General features: G+C 49.8%; 1 protein-coding gene across 2 annotated transcripts in view; it reads right to left on the minus strand.

The window, feature by feature from the left end:
• CLCN6 (chloride voltage-gated channel 6) overlaps window positions 1-14,367 on the minus strand; it is a 29,779-nt gene extending 15,412 nt beyond the window's left edge. For both annotated transcript variants that reach the window (XR_006680901.1, XM_004705428.2), the window contains exons 1-7: window positions 14,297-14,367; window positions 6,179-6,244; window positions 5,788-5,853; window positions 4,453-4,519; window positions 2,355-2,461; window positions 1,755-1,881; window positions 641-708 (exon numbers count right to left, since the gene is read on the minus strand). Coding sequence is in view for 1 of the 2 variants with exons in the window: in XM_004705428.2 (XP_004705485.2) it covers window positions 641-708; window positions 1,755-1,881; window positions 2,355-2,461; window positions 4,453-4,519; window positions 5,788-5,853; window positions 6,179-6,190 (447 nt within the window). In the remaining variant the exon portion in view is untranslated. The remainder of the gene's footprint in view (window positions 1-640; window positions 709-1,754; window positions 1,882-2,354; window positions 2,462-4,452; window positions 4,520-5,787; window positions 5,854-6,178; window positions 6,245-14,296) is intronic.
• Between the last annotated feature and the right edge of the window lie 515 nt (window positions 14,368-14,882).

Genomic DNA, 14,882 nt, shown 5'->3' on the forward strand with positions numbered 1-14,882 from the left:
CTCTGCAGAGACAAGGGGGAAATCACGGAGCAGTGAGGGAGAGGCTGAGGAAGACTGGAGGAGACAGAGGTGAGGAGGCCAAGCAGCCAGTGTTCAGTCTGTTCAGCAAACTTCTGAGCTGACACCCGGCCCGGGCTTGGCCTCCGTCCACCCCTCAGCTCACCGCCAGAGTCCAGAACTTGATGTGAGGGTGCTGGGGCAGCAGTGGGACGGAGGACCCCAAGGTGAGCTGTGAGGGAAAAACCCTCTCTTCTGCCTCAGGAATACACACCGCAGCAAGATCCCGCCCCCCTCCGAACAAGGGTGGTGTGAGCCCACAGGGGCTGGGGCTTCTCAGCTGTGTGGCTGGCCCAGGAGCCAGGATGGTCCATTGGAGCTAATGCCCCAGCCTCTGAGAGTGGGTGGTGCTGAGCTGGTATGCCAAGCCACCCTAGTGGAGGTCCATGGCAGGGCAGTGGGGACACCATGGTGACTTCCCTCGGTCTCCTATTTTGGTTCTCTGAGGACTTAGCAGGGCACTATGAAGACTGCCAGCACCTGACCTACTCTTGAGACACCACCCACACATTTTTCACGGCAACCTGCACTGCCATCCGGATTCTGCAGCTGTGGGCAAGGAAGGGAGACACTCAGCTCTCACCTGAGGAAGGCCGGCTCCCACCACCGCTCCGCTGTGGATCATGGGACCTTCCTTCCCCACGAAGAGCCCTGGGGCAGGGGACAAGGAAAGAGCAGCAGTAAGTAACCCCAGAGGGCCTCCTGGTCAGGAGACCTTTGCCACGTACACTTTTCTCTTGAGAACCTAAAACAGGGACTGAACCACAATTCTCACCCAACAAGCTCATTTCAAATCAAGCCCTTCTAGAAAATACTCCACACTCCAGGTCAGCAGTCAATACACTACAGGCCAGCGGCCAAGTCTGAGCTCATGTTCATACAGCCCAGGACCTAAGCATGGGCTTCAGGTTCTTACGTGGCTCCATTGTAAATGGTCAAGTAAGTACCTATGCAACATGCCCAAGTTCTACCCAAACCCAAACCCACAGCCCTGAGTTGATTTTGACTCCTAGTGACCTGGAGGACAAGGTCGCTGCCCCCAGGGTGTCCGAGGCTGTCAATCTTTACGAAGAAGATTGCCTCGTCTTTCTCCTCTGGACCAGGGTTTGACCTGCGGACCTCGCAGTGGGCCGCCTGGTGCTTAACCCACTGCGCCACAAGGTCTCCTCCTCCTCTAGCCCGAAAGCCACTGCCGCTGAGTCCGTCCCGACTCACATCATGTCCCCGAGATGGGGAATCTTTCTGGGAGCAGCCAGCCTCATCTTCCTCCCTCGGAGCAGCTGGTGAGTTTGAGCCACCCGACTGTTGGTTAACAGGCCAACTCTTAACCCACAGTACCACCATGGCTCCTTCCGCTGGTCCCACGAAGCCTAAAACAGTTACTGCCTGGCTGTTTACAGAGCGCGCGTGCTGACTGCTCTCCTGCGTGCAGGGCAGTGGCTTTGCTTTAAACCCAGCTCCACCCACCCAGGAGCTAGTCAGTCTCCTTCAGAACAGACGGGGAGCTGGTGGGGGGAACTGAGGACTGCCATCCTGTGTCTGCACTGGCAAAAACGACCCACCTACAAAGTGTGCCGGCACGTAACTCACCATCCACACAGGCAGTGCCCCTTGTCCTCCCGGCCCTGACTCCCCAGCCTCCTGAGATGTGGCAGGCCATGCAAAGATGAGGATGGCCACCCAAAGGCCCGCCTTACCTCCAGCCACACTGAAGAGCACCCCAAAGACTTTGCAGAGCAGGGTCCGGAGCCGGACAATTCCTGGCACCTTCACGCCGTTCAGGTAGCATTTGATCTCGGGTATCCCCGAGCCTGCGGCCACTGGCTGAGGAGAGAGCAGGCCCGCCCGTCAGCACCCCCCACCAGCACCGCAGTCAGTCACCCTCAGTGTCCAGGAGCCCCAGGGGGAACGCCGGCCCACAGGTTACAGCAAACTGGAACAGTGTGAGCATCTCCTGCAGGGCTTCTTAAAATCCGACTGCTGCACCCCCACCCCCATTTGATAGGTCTGAGGGAGACGGGGAGATCTGTTCTCCTGGGTGCCAGGACCCCCGAGGGGTTTTCCACCATCAGAGCTGGTCCCTAGCCCCCAGAGACTGATCTAATCAGTTGGTGCTGGGGCCCAGGCATCAGCATTTTCAACACGGAGTTAAGTCAAGTTGAGGACCACCGTCGAATCTAGATGGTCCTCTCCAGAGGCCATCGCCTCTCCTTGGCGGAATGTGCGAGAAAGCACCCTGCCAATCTAGTCGTGTCCCGGCCTTCAGGAGGGAGGCCCACAGCCAACAGACTGCTCACCTCAATCAGGACAAGAAGGCTCCCCAGGAAGACGAAGGTGAGGTTAAAACCCAGGAGCTCCAGCAGGGAGAGGGCGAGGCAGCCTTTCTCGCTGCATTCCTCCACCGCTGCAGAGGCCGGCTTAAGGAAAACGTGCCCCACGCCGGGCCTGCCCACAGGCACCGGAAATGTGCGTCCCACACACCTTTCTGCCCTCCACGGACCAGGGGGCTTCAAAAAGTGGGTGGGAAAACGAACGATAAAGCAATGGAATTTTCCCACCCACCCTTTGAAGCCTCCCACCCCCGTTATCTGGGATCTTTTACGTGGCAAACTATTTTAAATCATGAAATAACTTAAACCATGTCAAATGGAAAGGTGCACCCAGAGCCCCACACCCCAGCCTTTACAAATCTCAATGTCTGCCGCTGTTCCCGTCAATTAAAAAATCAAAATTCAATAAATAACCTTTGTCTCTCCCCTTCCTAACACTGTGATCCTGAGACGACGGTGCCTTTCCCTGTACGTTTCCATGTTTCCGTCTCGTTCGCGCTTCTTGGGATGACAGTAAGTGGCATTTGACCTTAAGGACCATCTGTGGCTTCCTTTCCTCCCTCTCCACCTGAAGTGTCTCAGAATCAGTCTTGCTGACGTGGCAGCTCAATTAAGCGTTTGGATGAAGGCAGGCCATTGCGCCCAGACCAGACGCCTGTGCTTGAGCCGAGGGGGCTGACGCAGAGAAGGGATCTGTGGGTCGCTCCACTTCCTGGGTCCAAGGGGCGGTGAACCCCTTCCTAGGGGCTTACTGGCCATCCCGTTTTCCTCTTCTGAGGACTGTGTGCTCACCTCCTTCGCTCATTTCTCTACGCGACATGATCGGAGTTCTTTCTATACGCTGGATACTAATGACTGGTCTTTCGTGCGGCAGGAAGCAGTACGTCCAGGTTACAGGCCTCTTTCTTGTTTGGTTTGGGGTAGCTTATCGTTCCTGTTATTAGGCTTTTAAAAAAACTATCAGAACACTGATTTTAGTAATTAAGTCTTTTCTTTATACCTTCTGCTTGGTGGAGCTGTTTAAGAAGTCATTCCATGCTCTTGCTATCCTACTGAAAACTCCATCAAGTTGATTCCAACTCAGTGACCCTGGAGGGCAGAGCAGGACCGCCCATTTCCATCCTGAAGGCGGCAATCTCGCGGAAGCAGACTGCCAGGTCTCTCTCCCTTGTGGCAGGGGGTCCAAACCACCCAGCTCTGGACGACAGCCAGGTGCTATGCTCACCGCAGGGCTCCTCTGTCCTGGTCTGGTCTGCTTAGAACTCATCTGGTCCTTTTGTATCTCAATCCATGTGGAAGTTACCATTGTTTATAGTGCAGAGTAGAGATCTACTTTTGTCATTTTCCACATGAATAAACCAGTATCACGGCACCTTTCACTGACTACTCTGTCCCTTTCTCACGGATCCTAACACTCGTGCCTCACCAAATGCCCGTGTCTGCATGGGCCAGGGTCTGCTTCTCCATCCTCCCTGGGGCATCCCTGTTTCGGGCAGTGGATGCACATGTTTGTGATCTTGCCAAACAGCAGGCAAGGCCCTGTGCTGGTGTTTAAACTGGTTTTCTCCTTTGACCCGCTTACCCTTCTACACACATTTGGAAAGAGAAGTTTCAGGTTCTATGATTAATTGGCTTTGGATTTTTTTTTTTTTAGTCGTTTTATCAGGGGCTCTTACAGCTCTTATCACAATCCACACATCAATCCATTGTGTCAAGCACATCTGTACATTTGTTGCCATCATCAGTCTCAAAACATTTTCTTTTTACTTGAGCCCTTGGTATCAGTTTGTTTGTTTTTTAATTGCAACTACATTGAATTTATCGATTGCCTGGGGAGAAGAGCTATCTTTATGGTGTTTGGGTCTTGCAAACCAGGAATATCAGTTGCTCACTGATCAGCAAGGTCATCTTTTCCTGTCCTCTGGTGATTGTTAGAAACCATAGCTGAACGGCTAATAAAACAGCCCTATAGACATTGACTGTGTTCACGTGAGGACCATTTCCAGGCAATGAAGAAACTGGGCACCAATGGAGTTCAAGAGCCCGGGGACCAGAAGAAGGATACATGTCTGCACCACTCCGAACTTGAGCTGGGTGAAGAGCCGCACAAAAAAGTCCACCAGGAGACCCACCTGTGAAGAACGAGAGATGCCTCAGGCAGGCTCTCCCCCGGGGCGGGACAGCCACTTCTCTCCAAGGGGTGTGTTGTCCCCACTACACTGACAGTGGCTGGCCAGGCATGCCGGGTGACCAGCCAGCAACACACGAGGGAACTTTCTGTTCATCACTCAGGCTTTTGAGCCACTCCCTGCTCAGCCTGGTCCCACCACCCTCCAAAGAACAGTGGACAGAGCACAGGTAAAACCGACGAAAGGAGGCAGAAAGAGATGTGAGGCCAAGGAGGGATCCCCTGGGACCAAAGATACTGGGTTGTGCACATAGTTTCTCGAAGGCTGTTTCAAAAAGAGAATTCCAACAATGTCTTCCATGAGACTCCATGGGATAAGCACACAACACTCAAACTAAACCCGGTGCTGCATGGATTCTGGGTAGAACTGCCCTGCAAGGGTTGTAAGGCTGGGGTTTTCACAGAAGCGGACAGCCTCATCTTTCTCCTGCAAAGTGGCTGGTGGGTTTGAACCACTGGCCTTTCAGTTAGCGGCTGAGCGCTTAACCACCGAGCCAACCAGGGCTCCTGGCTATGTCGCATCTAGATCAGGAAACTACTCCGAAAGTCAACCAGTGGAGGACAGACAGCCCCATGCTGCTGGGAGGGACAGCCAGGTCTGACGGGGCTCACTGTGCAGGATGCCAGTTTGCCAGCCTCACCTCCTCCGCTCAGCCGTCAGGGGGCCAGAACCCTTCCTACTACTGTCTCTGGCTATGTTTCCCACTCTTCTGCACTCACCTCTGATCCACCTACAGCCCGGCTGAACCCAGATGCACCACGGCTTACTCGGGCATATCCGTCTGCCTGCACTGCCAGCTCTACCCTCCAAGCCAAGCTCTCAGTGTGCAGGAGGGCACAACGAATGCCCTGAGACACACAGCGTCCTGTTTATGGGCACATTCTGCTGAAGGGAAGGGCACGCTGTTCAAATCTGTTCCCGTGACTTTGCTTCCCTCCCGCACCCATGAAGTGAAGCGCTCCGTCACCTCCCAGGCAGGAACAGACTCACGCCACAGGAGGGAATTCTGAACCAGACCTTGGAGCACTTCATGAGCACCACAGCTGCCAGACTCACTTCCAACTCAGGGCAATGGCAAGAGGTTCAGTAAGGGGGATAGAAGAAAAGACAGGCTCGATTATAATGACAAAGGGCTCTGCAGACCAGCCGCTTACCCTTTGGCCCCACTCCCATCCCTCTGGCAGGACACCCAGCCACACCCAGCGACTCACCAGCCCCGTGCAGACGCCAATGGCAAACACCACCATCCACTTGACCGCCTCATACCTTCGACCTTTCTGTTCACAAGGGAGGAGATGGCATTAGGGAAGGAGCACTTCTTGACCAACCAGGTTTAGAATAAATGCCATGGAGCCACCAAGCCTGGTGAAGATGAAGTTCAGATCATGGGCTCTTTACAACCCAACTCTGAGGGGCTGGACCAGGGTCACTGGCCATTGGGAGTCTGGTTGGCAGGATGAAGGCCTAGGGGAATTCTGCTGCTACCCATCAATGGTGCTAGAAGGCCAAGGGTAAGAAGGCTCTTTACCCGAGTATTTCGAATAGGAAGAGAAGTTTGTGGACGAGCTGTCAGTACCAAGGGGTCAAGAACTGGGGACTCACCTTGTTATCCATGGTCTCCAGCACTTCCAGGTAGGGGTCATTGATACAGCGATCATAATCCAAGCTCTGAAAGAGGGACATGGGAGTAAGAAGACCACAGCCAGCTAGAAAGGATTATCTGTAAAGGGACATGGAGTAACTTTCCTGCCGCTTAAAGTGGGGATGGGCACCACTCACAAGGAGCTGGTTTGAAATATGCAGACGCCCCGAACCCTCCGGCCCTACTGTCCCAGAACCTGCACTTGAACAACATCCCCACGTGACTCGCCTGTGCGTGTCTGAGAAGTATGGTGTTAATACTTGCAAACCAAAACTCACTGCCAGGGTCGATGTTGACTCGTAGCAACCCTGCAGGGCAGGCAGAACTGCCCATGTGAGTTTGCAAGACTGTAACACTTCACAGGAGTAGAAATTCCGTCTTTCTCTTGTGGAGCAGTTGGTGGTTTCGAACTGCTGACCATGTGGTTAGCAGCCCAATGCATAACCACTGCACCACCAGGACTCCCCAATGAATACTTACGGCTTTAGAAAAAAATTGCTAAATAAGCACACTCTTTAGCTGCTGCCACACATTGAATGACCTTTGGCTATGACCGGCCTTATCCAACCGGCTCCGGTACATATGAACAAAAGCTTTCATTGATTAGAACCAGTCATCGTAACAGCAAATTAACCCTAATTATCCTGTGTCTTCCAGTCCTGTGAACCAGAACTTAGTTGCCAGGCAAACTGCTTTGAGGCTACCTGACCAAGACGCTTCCAGTTCCTGTCAGTCAGAAACAGAGGTTCAGCCCAGTTCCTGGGACACGTCCACTTACTCCGTCAGCACCACGCTTCCCAGAAGCACAGCTGGCAAACCACCCCCACGCTCCCTGGACACCTCCAGGGAAATCAGTGTTCCCGTGTCTCCGGGCGGCAGAGGCAGCTCAGGAAAATAGTCTACCGACAGTGGATGAACTCCCTCTGACCACAGCTGAGGGGCTGACCAGCCTGGCCACCAGGCAGAGAGCATGGTAAAGTCCATTTGGTTAAGAACCACTATCTTATCATTTGATCTCCCTTCTGGCCCATTTTAAAGTTGTTGAAGGAGAAAAATACGGAAGGGGGAAGACTTGGGATTAAGCCACTAACATCACTTCTGACCCCAGTGGAAGGATATGAACAGCCTTGTCATCAGACAGAGAGCACTGTGAAGTCCATTGTGGCCGAGGTAGCTGGTTAAAAGGTACTATCTTATCATTTGACCTCCCTTCTGAAGGGGAAACAAGCATGGATTAAATCACCTCTGGTGGACTTCTGTGACCGTGGACCGGGGTGGGGACAGCCTTGAGTGCACTGGACAGTGAATTTACTGCAGATGCAGTTAGGTAAAAATTAACACCTTTTCATTTGATCTCCCTCTTGATTCCTTTAAAAGTTCTAGTTTTAAAACTTTTCTGCTTTCTTTTCCATTGAGGGTTTTATCTTACTTTGTTGTAGGTTTTTTGTATTTGTTTAAAAAAAATGTTTTTCTGCATAGAAATCCAAGACAGGTAAATGTATAGCTTCAGTAACTGGATTAATGATTCCTTGGGGGCATGGCAGGGGAGGATGGGAGGAGACGGGGAGCTAATAACGATGAGCACAAGACTGAAGAAAATGCTCTAAAATGGATTGTGGTGACGACTGATTATACAACTCTTCTCAATACGACTGAACTATTGAATTGTATGGTTTGTAAGTGATATGCCAATGAAACTGTTGCGAGAGAGAAGGAAACAGCCTGGTGTGATGCTGTATCTCAGCTGACACATCAGCTGAGGACCAGGCTGAACACAGGCCTGGTGGACGGGCTTCCAGGCAAGAGCCAGAAGCCAGGCCAAGGAGGGCATGTGCTAACTGCCCCCACTGCTGTGACTTTCTACATTCAGTCACAATACCTTTAAAAAATGGGTCCTGGCAGCTCTGACCCACAGCGACCTGTGCCTGACAGAAACAAACGCTGTACAGTCCTGCGCCACATGCACTATTTTCCTTATGCCTGAGCCCATGATGCAGCCGCTGTGCCAGGCCATCTCCCTGAGGACCTTTCTCCTTTTTGCTGCTCCTCCACTTTCCCTAACATCATGTCCTTCTCCAGGGACTGGTCTCTCCTGACAATGTGCCAGGAGCTCTCTGGCCTTACTTCTTCCAGTACAGGTCAGCTTGTCCTCTTAGCAGTCCACGGTATGTTCAATGTGCTTCTCCAGCACAATCCAAAGCATCTGTTCTTCTACAGTCTTCCTTATTCAATGTCCAACTTCCACACACATATGACGCAATGGAGAATAAACAGTATGACTTGGGTCAGGTGTACTTGGTCACATCCTTGCTCTTCAATACTCTAAAGAGGTCTTGTGCAATAGATTTACCTAATGCAATACGTCTTTTGATCTCTTGGCTGCTGCTTCCATGAGCATTACATGGATCCAAGTAAGACAAAATCCTTGCCTACTTGACCTTTTCTCCATTTGTCCAGTTGTGAGGGTTTCAGTCTTCCTTTCATGGAGTTGCAATCCACACTGAAGGCTACACTCCTTGACCTTCATCAGCAAGTGCTTCAGTCTGTCCTCACTTTCAGCCAGCAAGGTTGTGTCATCTGCATATCATGGACTATTAATAAGCCTTCCTCCAATCCTAATGTCACATTTGTCTTCAACAGTGACACTGAACAAATATGGTGAGAGGATACAATCCTGTTGCACACCTTTCCTGATTTTAAACTATGCAGTACGCCCGCCCTTGTTCTGTTCACACCACTGCCTCTTGTTGTTTGTACACGTTCCGAATGAGCACAATGAAGTGTTCTGGAATCCCCATTCTTCTCACGGTTATCCACAGTTTACGATGGTCCACAGTCCCATGCCTTTGCAGAGTCAGTGGCACACAAGTCAACATCTTCCTGGTGTTCTCTGCTTTGAGCGGAGCTCCATCAATGACATCCTTTGTTCCGCGTCCTCTTCTAATCCGGCCTGAACTTCGGCAGTTCCCTGTCAAGGTGCTGCTTGCAACCACTGTTGGATGGTCCTAAGCGAGATCGTATTTGTGTGCAGTATCATTTGACCATCCTGCTGGGTCACCGTTCTTTGGAATGAGCACAATATGGATCTCTTCCAGTCAGGTGGCCAGATAGCTGTCCTGGCATATCCAGGGGAAAATGATTACATCAATTTTCAGGCATCCCCAAATGGAGTAAGATGTAGCCAGAGAATAATTATGACAGATCTATGGACATATGCGGGAAAATCCCCAAGTAAAAAGGAAACCATGCAATAAAACGTATAACGTGGATCCACTGTGACTGAGCAAAGCTAGCACTGTGGACTTGTCTATGCACCTTACACATAAGGCACAGACTATCTGGGACGACTGTTGAACGTGGTCATCGCTGAGGTAGTGTTTCAGGAAGTGTGCACACCAGTGAACTGTTTGAAAACTTCACAGTGAACATAATGTCCTTTTAAAAAACTATCCTTTCTGATTACAAGGCAAAACAAACAAACAAACACCACAGTGAATCAGAAATGTTAGATCTCTCTCTGGAGCTAGATTTATACCTCGGTCCTTGGCTCCGCTGGAGAAAGAATTCACGCTGAAGCCTGGTTCGTGATCAAAGTGAGTTTTATGAGAATTAGAAGAAGTTTCAGGTTTACACGGCACCCAAGGGGCTCCTTCTGGACATGCGCCTGGCTGGAAGCGGCTCAGTGTCTTGCAAAGTGTCCCAAAGTCCTGCCAAAGCTCTCTGCACCTAAGTTCTCTCCCTCTCTCTTCTCCCGGCTTCTGCCTTTTCAAGGATTCCACAGGGAGGCGTGGTGGAAGACCCCTGATCGACCCCATTGGCTGAATTGAATTTACCTGGCTAGGTGAGCCAATTCAAGTTCACGCCCACCCCTGCCTACCAGCGGGAACCCTGAGCATGTGCAGTGCGCCACTCCTTTGTTTCCCTAGCTTGGCCCTCTAGGCATGCGTTAACGGACATTCCCAACCCTTTGCTAACCTACCTAACAGAAATGCTTCTGTTGGGAAACTGGACTCATCTATGAGTGGGGAGACCGCAGGGGAGGCTTTGAAAAGCTAATGGAAACTCTGAGACCAGAAGAACTAGACAAGGATCACACTAGACGGAGTGTGAGGCGTGGGAGGAACAAGTGGAACAACATTCGAAATCATCCAAGACCAGCACCACTGATCAGGCAGAGACTGGTGGCCTTGACTCTTCAGGTCTAGAAAGGAAGTCAGCCGGCCCATCTCAGTAGTTAGAATCATCAACCCACGATCAACAGTAGCCTGGATCCAAGGACCAAGTTTCAAGGGTTGGAAAGGAGCAAGACCGGAGAACAGAAACAAAGGGAGGAAGCGCGCTATACGGATAGGATTGCAATGGAGAAGTGGAATCAGACTGTGTGCGAATTGTTGGATGTAACCCTATGATCTGCTCTGTAAGCTTTCACCTGATTCATAACACAGTTTTCTTTAAAAATGTGTGAGAAAATGGAATGAAGATAATGAGATTTGCCACAAGCTTTCTGAAGTTCCCTTGTAGGTTTCCAAATCAAGAGCCAGAGAAAGTGCTGGAAAATAGGGATGTCCTTCACAGCCAATTATGTTTAGAAATGACTGACCAAGAGGTTATTGGCTTGATGGGCTTTGTCTTTCCATAAATACTTGAGACAGAAAGTAGATGAGTCGGTGCCTATGGCTTGGGGTAAATTGGAACTGATTGCTAATAGGTTGGGGGTGAGGAGGGGTTCTTGTAAAGTGATGAAAATGTTTTAAAATTGATTACGGTAATGTGTCTATACTAAAACCCATTGCATTGTATGCTTTGAAATGAGGAGTTGCGGGCTGTTTTCTTGAGGGAAGGCCTGACCATGCAGTGGTTCAAGTGCTTGAACCTACCAGTGCTTCGTGGGGGGATATGTGGCCATTTGCTTCCACATGTGTGCAGCCTAGGCAACACTGTGCGGTCATTCAGCTCCATCTGACCGGTGGCTGTGAGTTGGAATCAGGTCGACAACAGCGGGTTGTGCTTTCATGGACTTGATGGCAGTGAGTTTGGTTGGGTCTTGTTCTGATCTGGTATTGCTGTTCGGTGTCATGCAGTTGGTTTTCGATTCACAGTGAGCCCGGATGACAGGTAGAGCTGCCCTGTAGGGCTTCCCCACCACACACACAGAGGTGCTGGATGGCGTGAACTGCAACCTTCTGGCTAGTGGCCAAGGCCTTAACCACGGCGCCTCTGGGCCTCCTTGGGTGAAATTGTGTAGCATGAGGAAAGGGGGAGGGATGAACATTAGAAAAAACTGCAACACCAGAACATCAAGCTTTCTTTAAAAACAGTGCGTGTGACCCTATGAATAGCTATCAATGGGACATGTGGTGTGTGAGCAAAATCAGGGATGGTTACTTCTCTTTGGTCATGGCTCACTAACTCACTTCCCTTTATTTCTGCTCTATCTATCTGGCCAATTAATAAGGTTTCTTTATTCTTAAATAAAATGTCCATGCTGTGTCCGACACAAAGGCTGTTAACACGGAGTTGAAAGGTAGTACTCACCGTGGGGCACGTGGGGGCAACTGCAGCCCAAACTCGGGCTGGGAGAGGCACCCTGATGCTCACACAAAAGCACCTCCAACTGTCCTGGAGCTGAGCTGCTTTTACAGCCCAGAGAGGGAGGCGGCCTTTCCTTCTGTCCCCTCTGCTGCCCCTTTTTGTTGGCTCCATGGCCTGCAAGGAAACTCACTGTGTGGTGTCTCACCATCCCACAGAGAGCAAGTAGCTATCATTCAAACCACCTAAAGATCCGAACACACAACACTGGATAAGGTGCTGTGTCAATTATTAAAGCCTCCCAATAAAAGACATTCTGAAAAGTGTTTGTTGGGGGTGGGGAGCAGTACCATCAGAGAATATATTCAACTGTACTCCCGTGGTGCAAGTGGCAAAATCAATTTTCTTTTAAGAGAACATTTACTACATCTTAAATGCGACAAGGACAAGACAACTTCAGAGACCTGTCATCCATATGAGGAGACTCTTAGCATGGGATCATCACGGTGTCTATGGGTTTGCTGAGATGGCCAAATCTAGACCATAGAAAATTCCCGAGTCCTACAATGCCACCGAGGAGCTCTGGTGGCACACTGGGTTAAGTACCAGCCTGCTAACAACCAGGTCAGCAGTAGGGAAGGAAGAGGAGGCTCACATATGGGAAACCTTATGAAGCAGGTCTACTGGTCCTATCGGGTCGCTATGAGTCAGAATCAACTCGACGCCTGGGGGTTTGGTGACATCAGCAGGATGGCTCAGTGGTGAAGCACTCAGTGGCTAGTCAAAGGTCTGCAGTTAGCACCCACCAGCTGCTCCTCAGGAAGAAGATCCGACAGTCTGCTTCTGGGAAGAAACCCCGTGGTTCAGTTCTACTCTGCCCTACAGGGCCGCTATGCGTCAGGATTTGACTCGATAGCAAGGGGTTTGGTCTTTGGGGGTTTTAATATGTCCTCAAATAAATGCTGGCGATGAAAGAGGGAGCCTAGAGATTACAAGAGATTTAAAAAGCCCTATCAAACAACAACTGCACTGTGAAGAGTCCCTTTGGACTCTGAGTCTAACAAACGGAAAACAAGACACACAATAAAACAACAGGAAGCTTGAAGCCTGGATATTGGGGGATATCAAGAAATTATTCATTATTTAACCCACACTTAACTATTTCTAGAAGAAGTGCTGAGATGTAGAGATGAGGGAAAGAAGAAAGTGGGTGAAACAAGATCAGCGGTGGGCTGCAGAGTGGTTGAAGTTCAGTGTTGAGTACAGAGGGCTTCAATATACTCTCTACTCTTGAAATTCTCCATAATTACAGTTTTAAATAAGAAAAAAAAAGGCCCATGTCACGCTACAATGTTGTCAGTCGTCATTAAGGCAGCTCCCACTCAAAGGCAACATAACGTGTATTAGAATAAAACCTTCAGAAATGCCCAGTCCCGTGATACCTTCATGACCCCTGGTAAGTTCAAGCCCATTACAAATCCTAGTGGTTACACTACATTCCACAGCAAAAGGAAGATGAAAAATTAAAAAGAGAATTTCATCTGGGTAGGTGATTGGCCAGTGAGCAGGATTTTTAAAGTGTACAAGACAACTTTTTAAAAAAGCATTAACCACATACAAGGCTAATTTAACTTCTTGGAATTAACCCTAAGGAAGCATTGAAGACAGAACAAGCAAGGATGCTCCCACTATATATCTACAGAAAAGCCGGAATCAATCGATGAGGGATAGAGTAAACCATGGCACAGTAAAATGACGCATCCATTTAAAAAGATGGTAAATGTACCTAGTGATACAAAAATATCAACTAGGAAGGCAAAAGTGGGCCAAACTAATATAGTTAATAAACACTTTTTTTTACTTAAAAAAAAAGTATATATGTAAGCACGGGGAAGGACCTAGAAAGACAAAAGTTTAATTGCAGTTATCTTTTTTTAAATTTTGTTTTAGTAGTACTCAGCTTGTAAGGAATGGGATTGTACATCTTTCACCAGCTTCATCTTATTGTAAAGGTTCTCTGTAAGCATGGCTTGCTTTTCTCATTTCAAGAATGAGAAAGGAAAAACAAACTATCACGAGAAACTTTTACGAACGAGAAAAAAGTCAGGCGATGTTAAGCTCGACTCTTGGGCATGGGCCTTAGTGAGAACATGCTGGAAGAGTCTGGTACCAGAAACTGGGAAGTCCAAGCAACATCGTGAGAGAAGTTGCTAGGGCTGGAAGCAATCACCTGAAAACCAAGTTCTCTCAGAAGAGGAAAGGCTTCCTGGCCCCACACCTAAAATGAGCACAGACTCTGGGTTGTTCTGACTCTGGGTCTCTGCATTCATAGAACCCAAACCGTTCAGTGGCAAGTACATGACCTATCTAGGCTAGGGTACCATAGACGGACAAAAGCACAAAGCTGCGCCAACCTTGCTTTCGGGCTTCTGCCCAGACATGAGTCAATTCTTACTCTGGAGTAGTAAGTTATCAAAGAGCATCTCCTAATGCTTTATCCTGAAGCAACTAGGCCACTCCGTTCTCAGGGAAGCATCGAAGAATCTCACCTCATAGTCTTTCCTTGGAAGGATCTCATCATCTTCCTCCTGCGTTTCTCCGAGGATGGTCTAGAAAAACAGACCCACAGAGGGTAAGCCCTTTTAATAGTTAAAAGTGGCAAAAGGAAGGCGTAGGTACAGAGCTCACCGGAAGCCATTATCACTGGATGGGAATAAGACCTCAAAAACAAACATTAAAACTTCTGAGGTGGCATAGTGAGGTGGGTAAGAATTGGCCACCATTCGGCTACCTTCTATCAATATATTTTCCAAATAAACCGTTCTTGATCTCGGGGCACTTGGAAGCTATCCCATGCAGGGGAAGCGGGGTCCGGGCGGGGGTGGGGTGGGGCAATCAAGCTCAACGTGCCCAATCTGAAGTGAGAAGGGAGCTGCCAACCCTGGGGATGCAACTCGAGTTTTCCCAGGGGGCTTTGCGGAAACCACTCTGGGGCGTCAGGGACCCAGCAAGGGTGGGGGCTAGCGCGAGCTCCGGGGGGGAAACCACGGCAGCTGCAGCGCCGTATTCTGCAAACGCTTGTGTCGTCCGAAACTCCCTGCGGATGGCAATACAAGGAGCTACGGGCCGAACTGA

The sequence above is a fragment of the Echinops telfairi genome, unplaced genomic scaffold (assembly GCF_000313985.2).
Source record: "Echinops telfairi isolate 266 unplaced genomic scaffold, ASM31398v2 ScPeMD7_7457;HRSCAF=8495, whole genome shotgun sequence".
In the NCBI taxonomy this organism is placed as follows: Eukaryota; Metazoa; Chordata; class Mammalia; order Afrosoricida; family Tenrecidae; genus Echinops; species Echinops telfairi.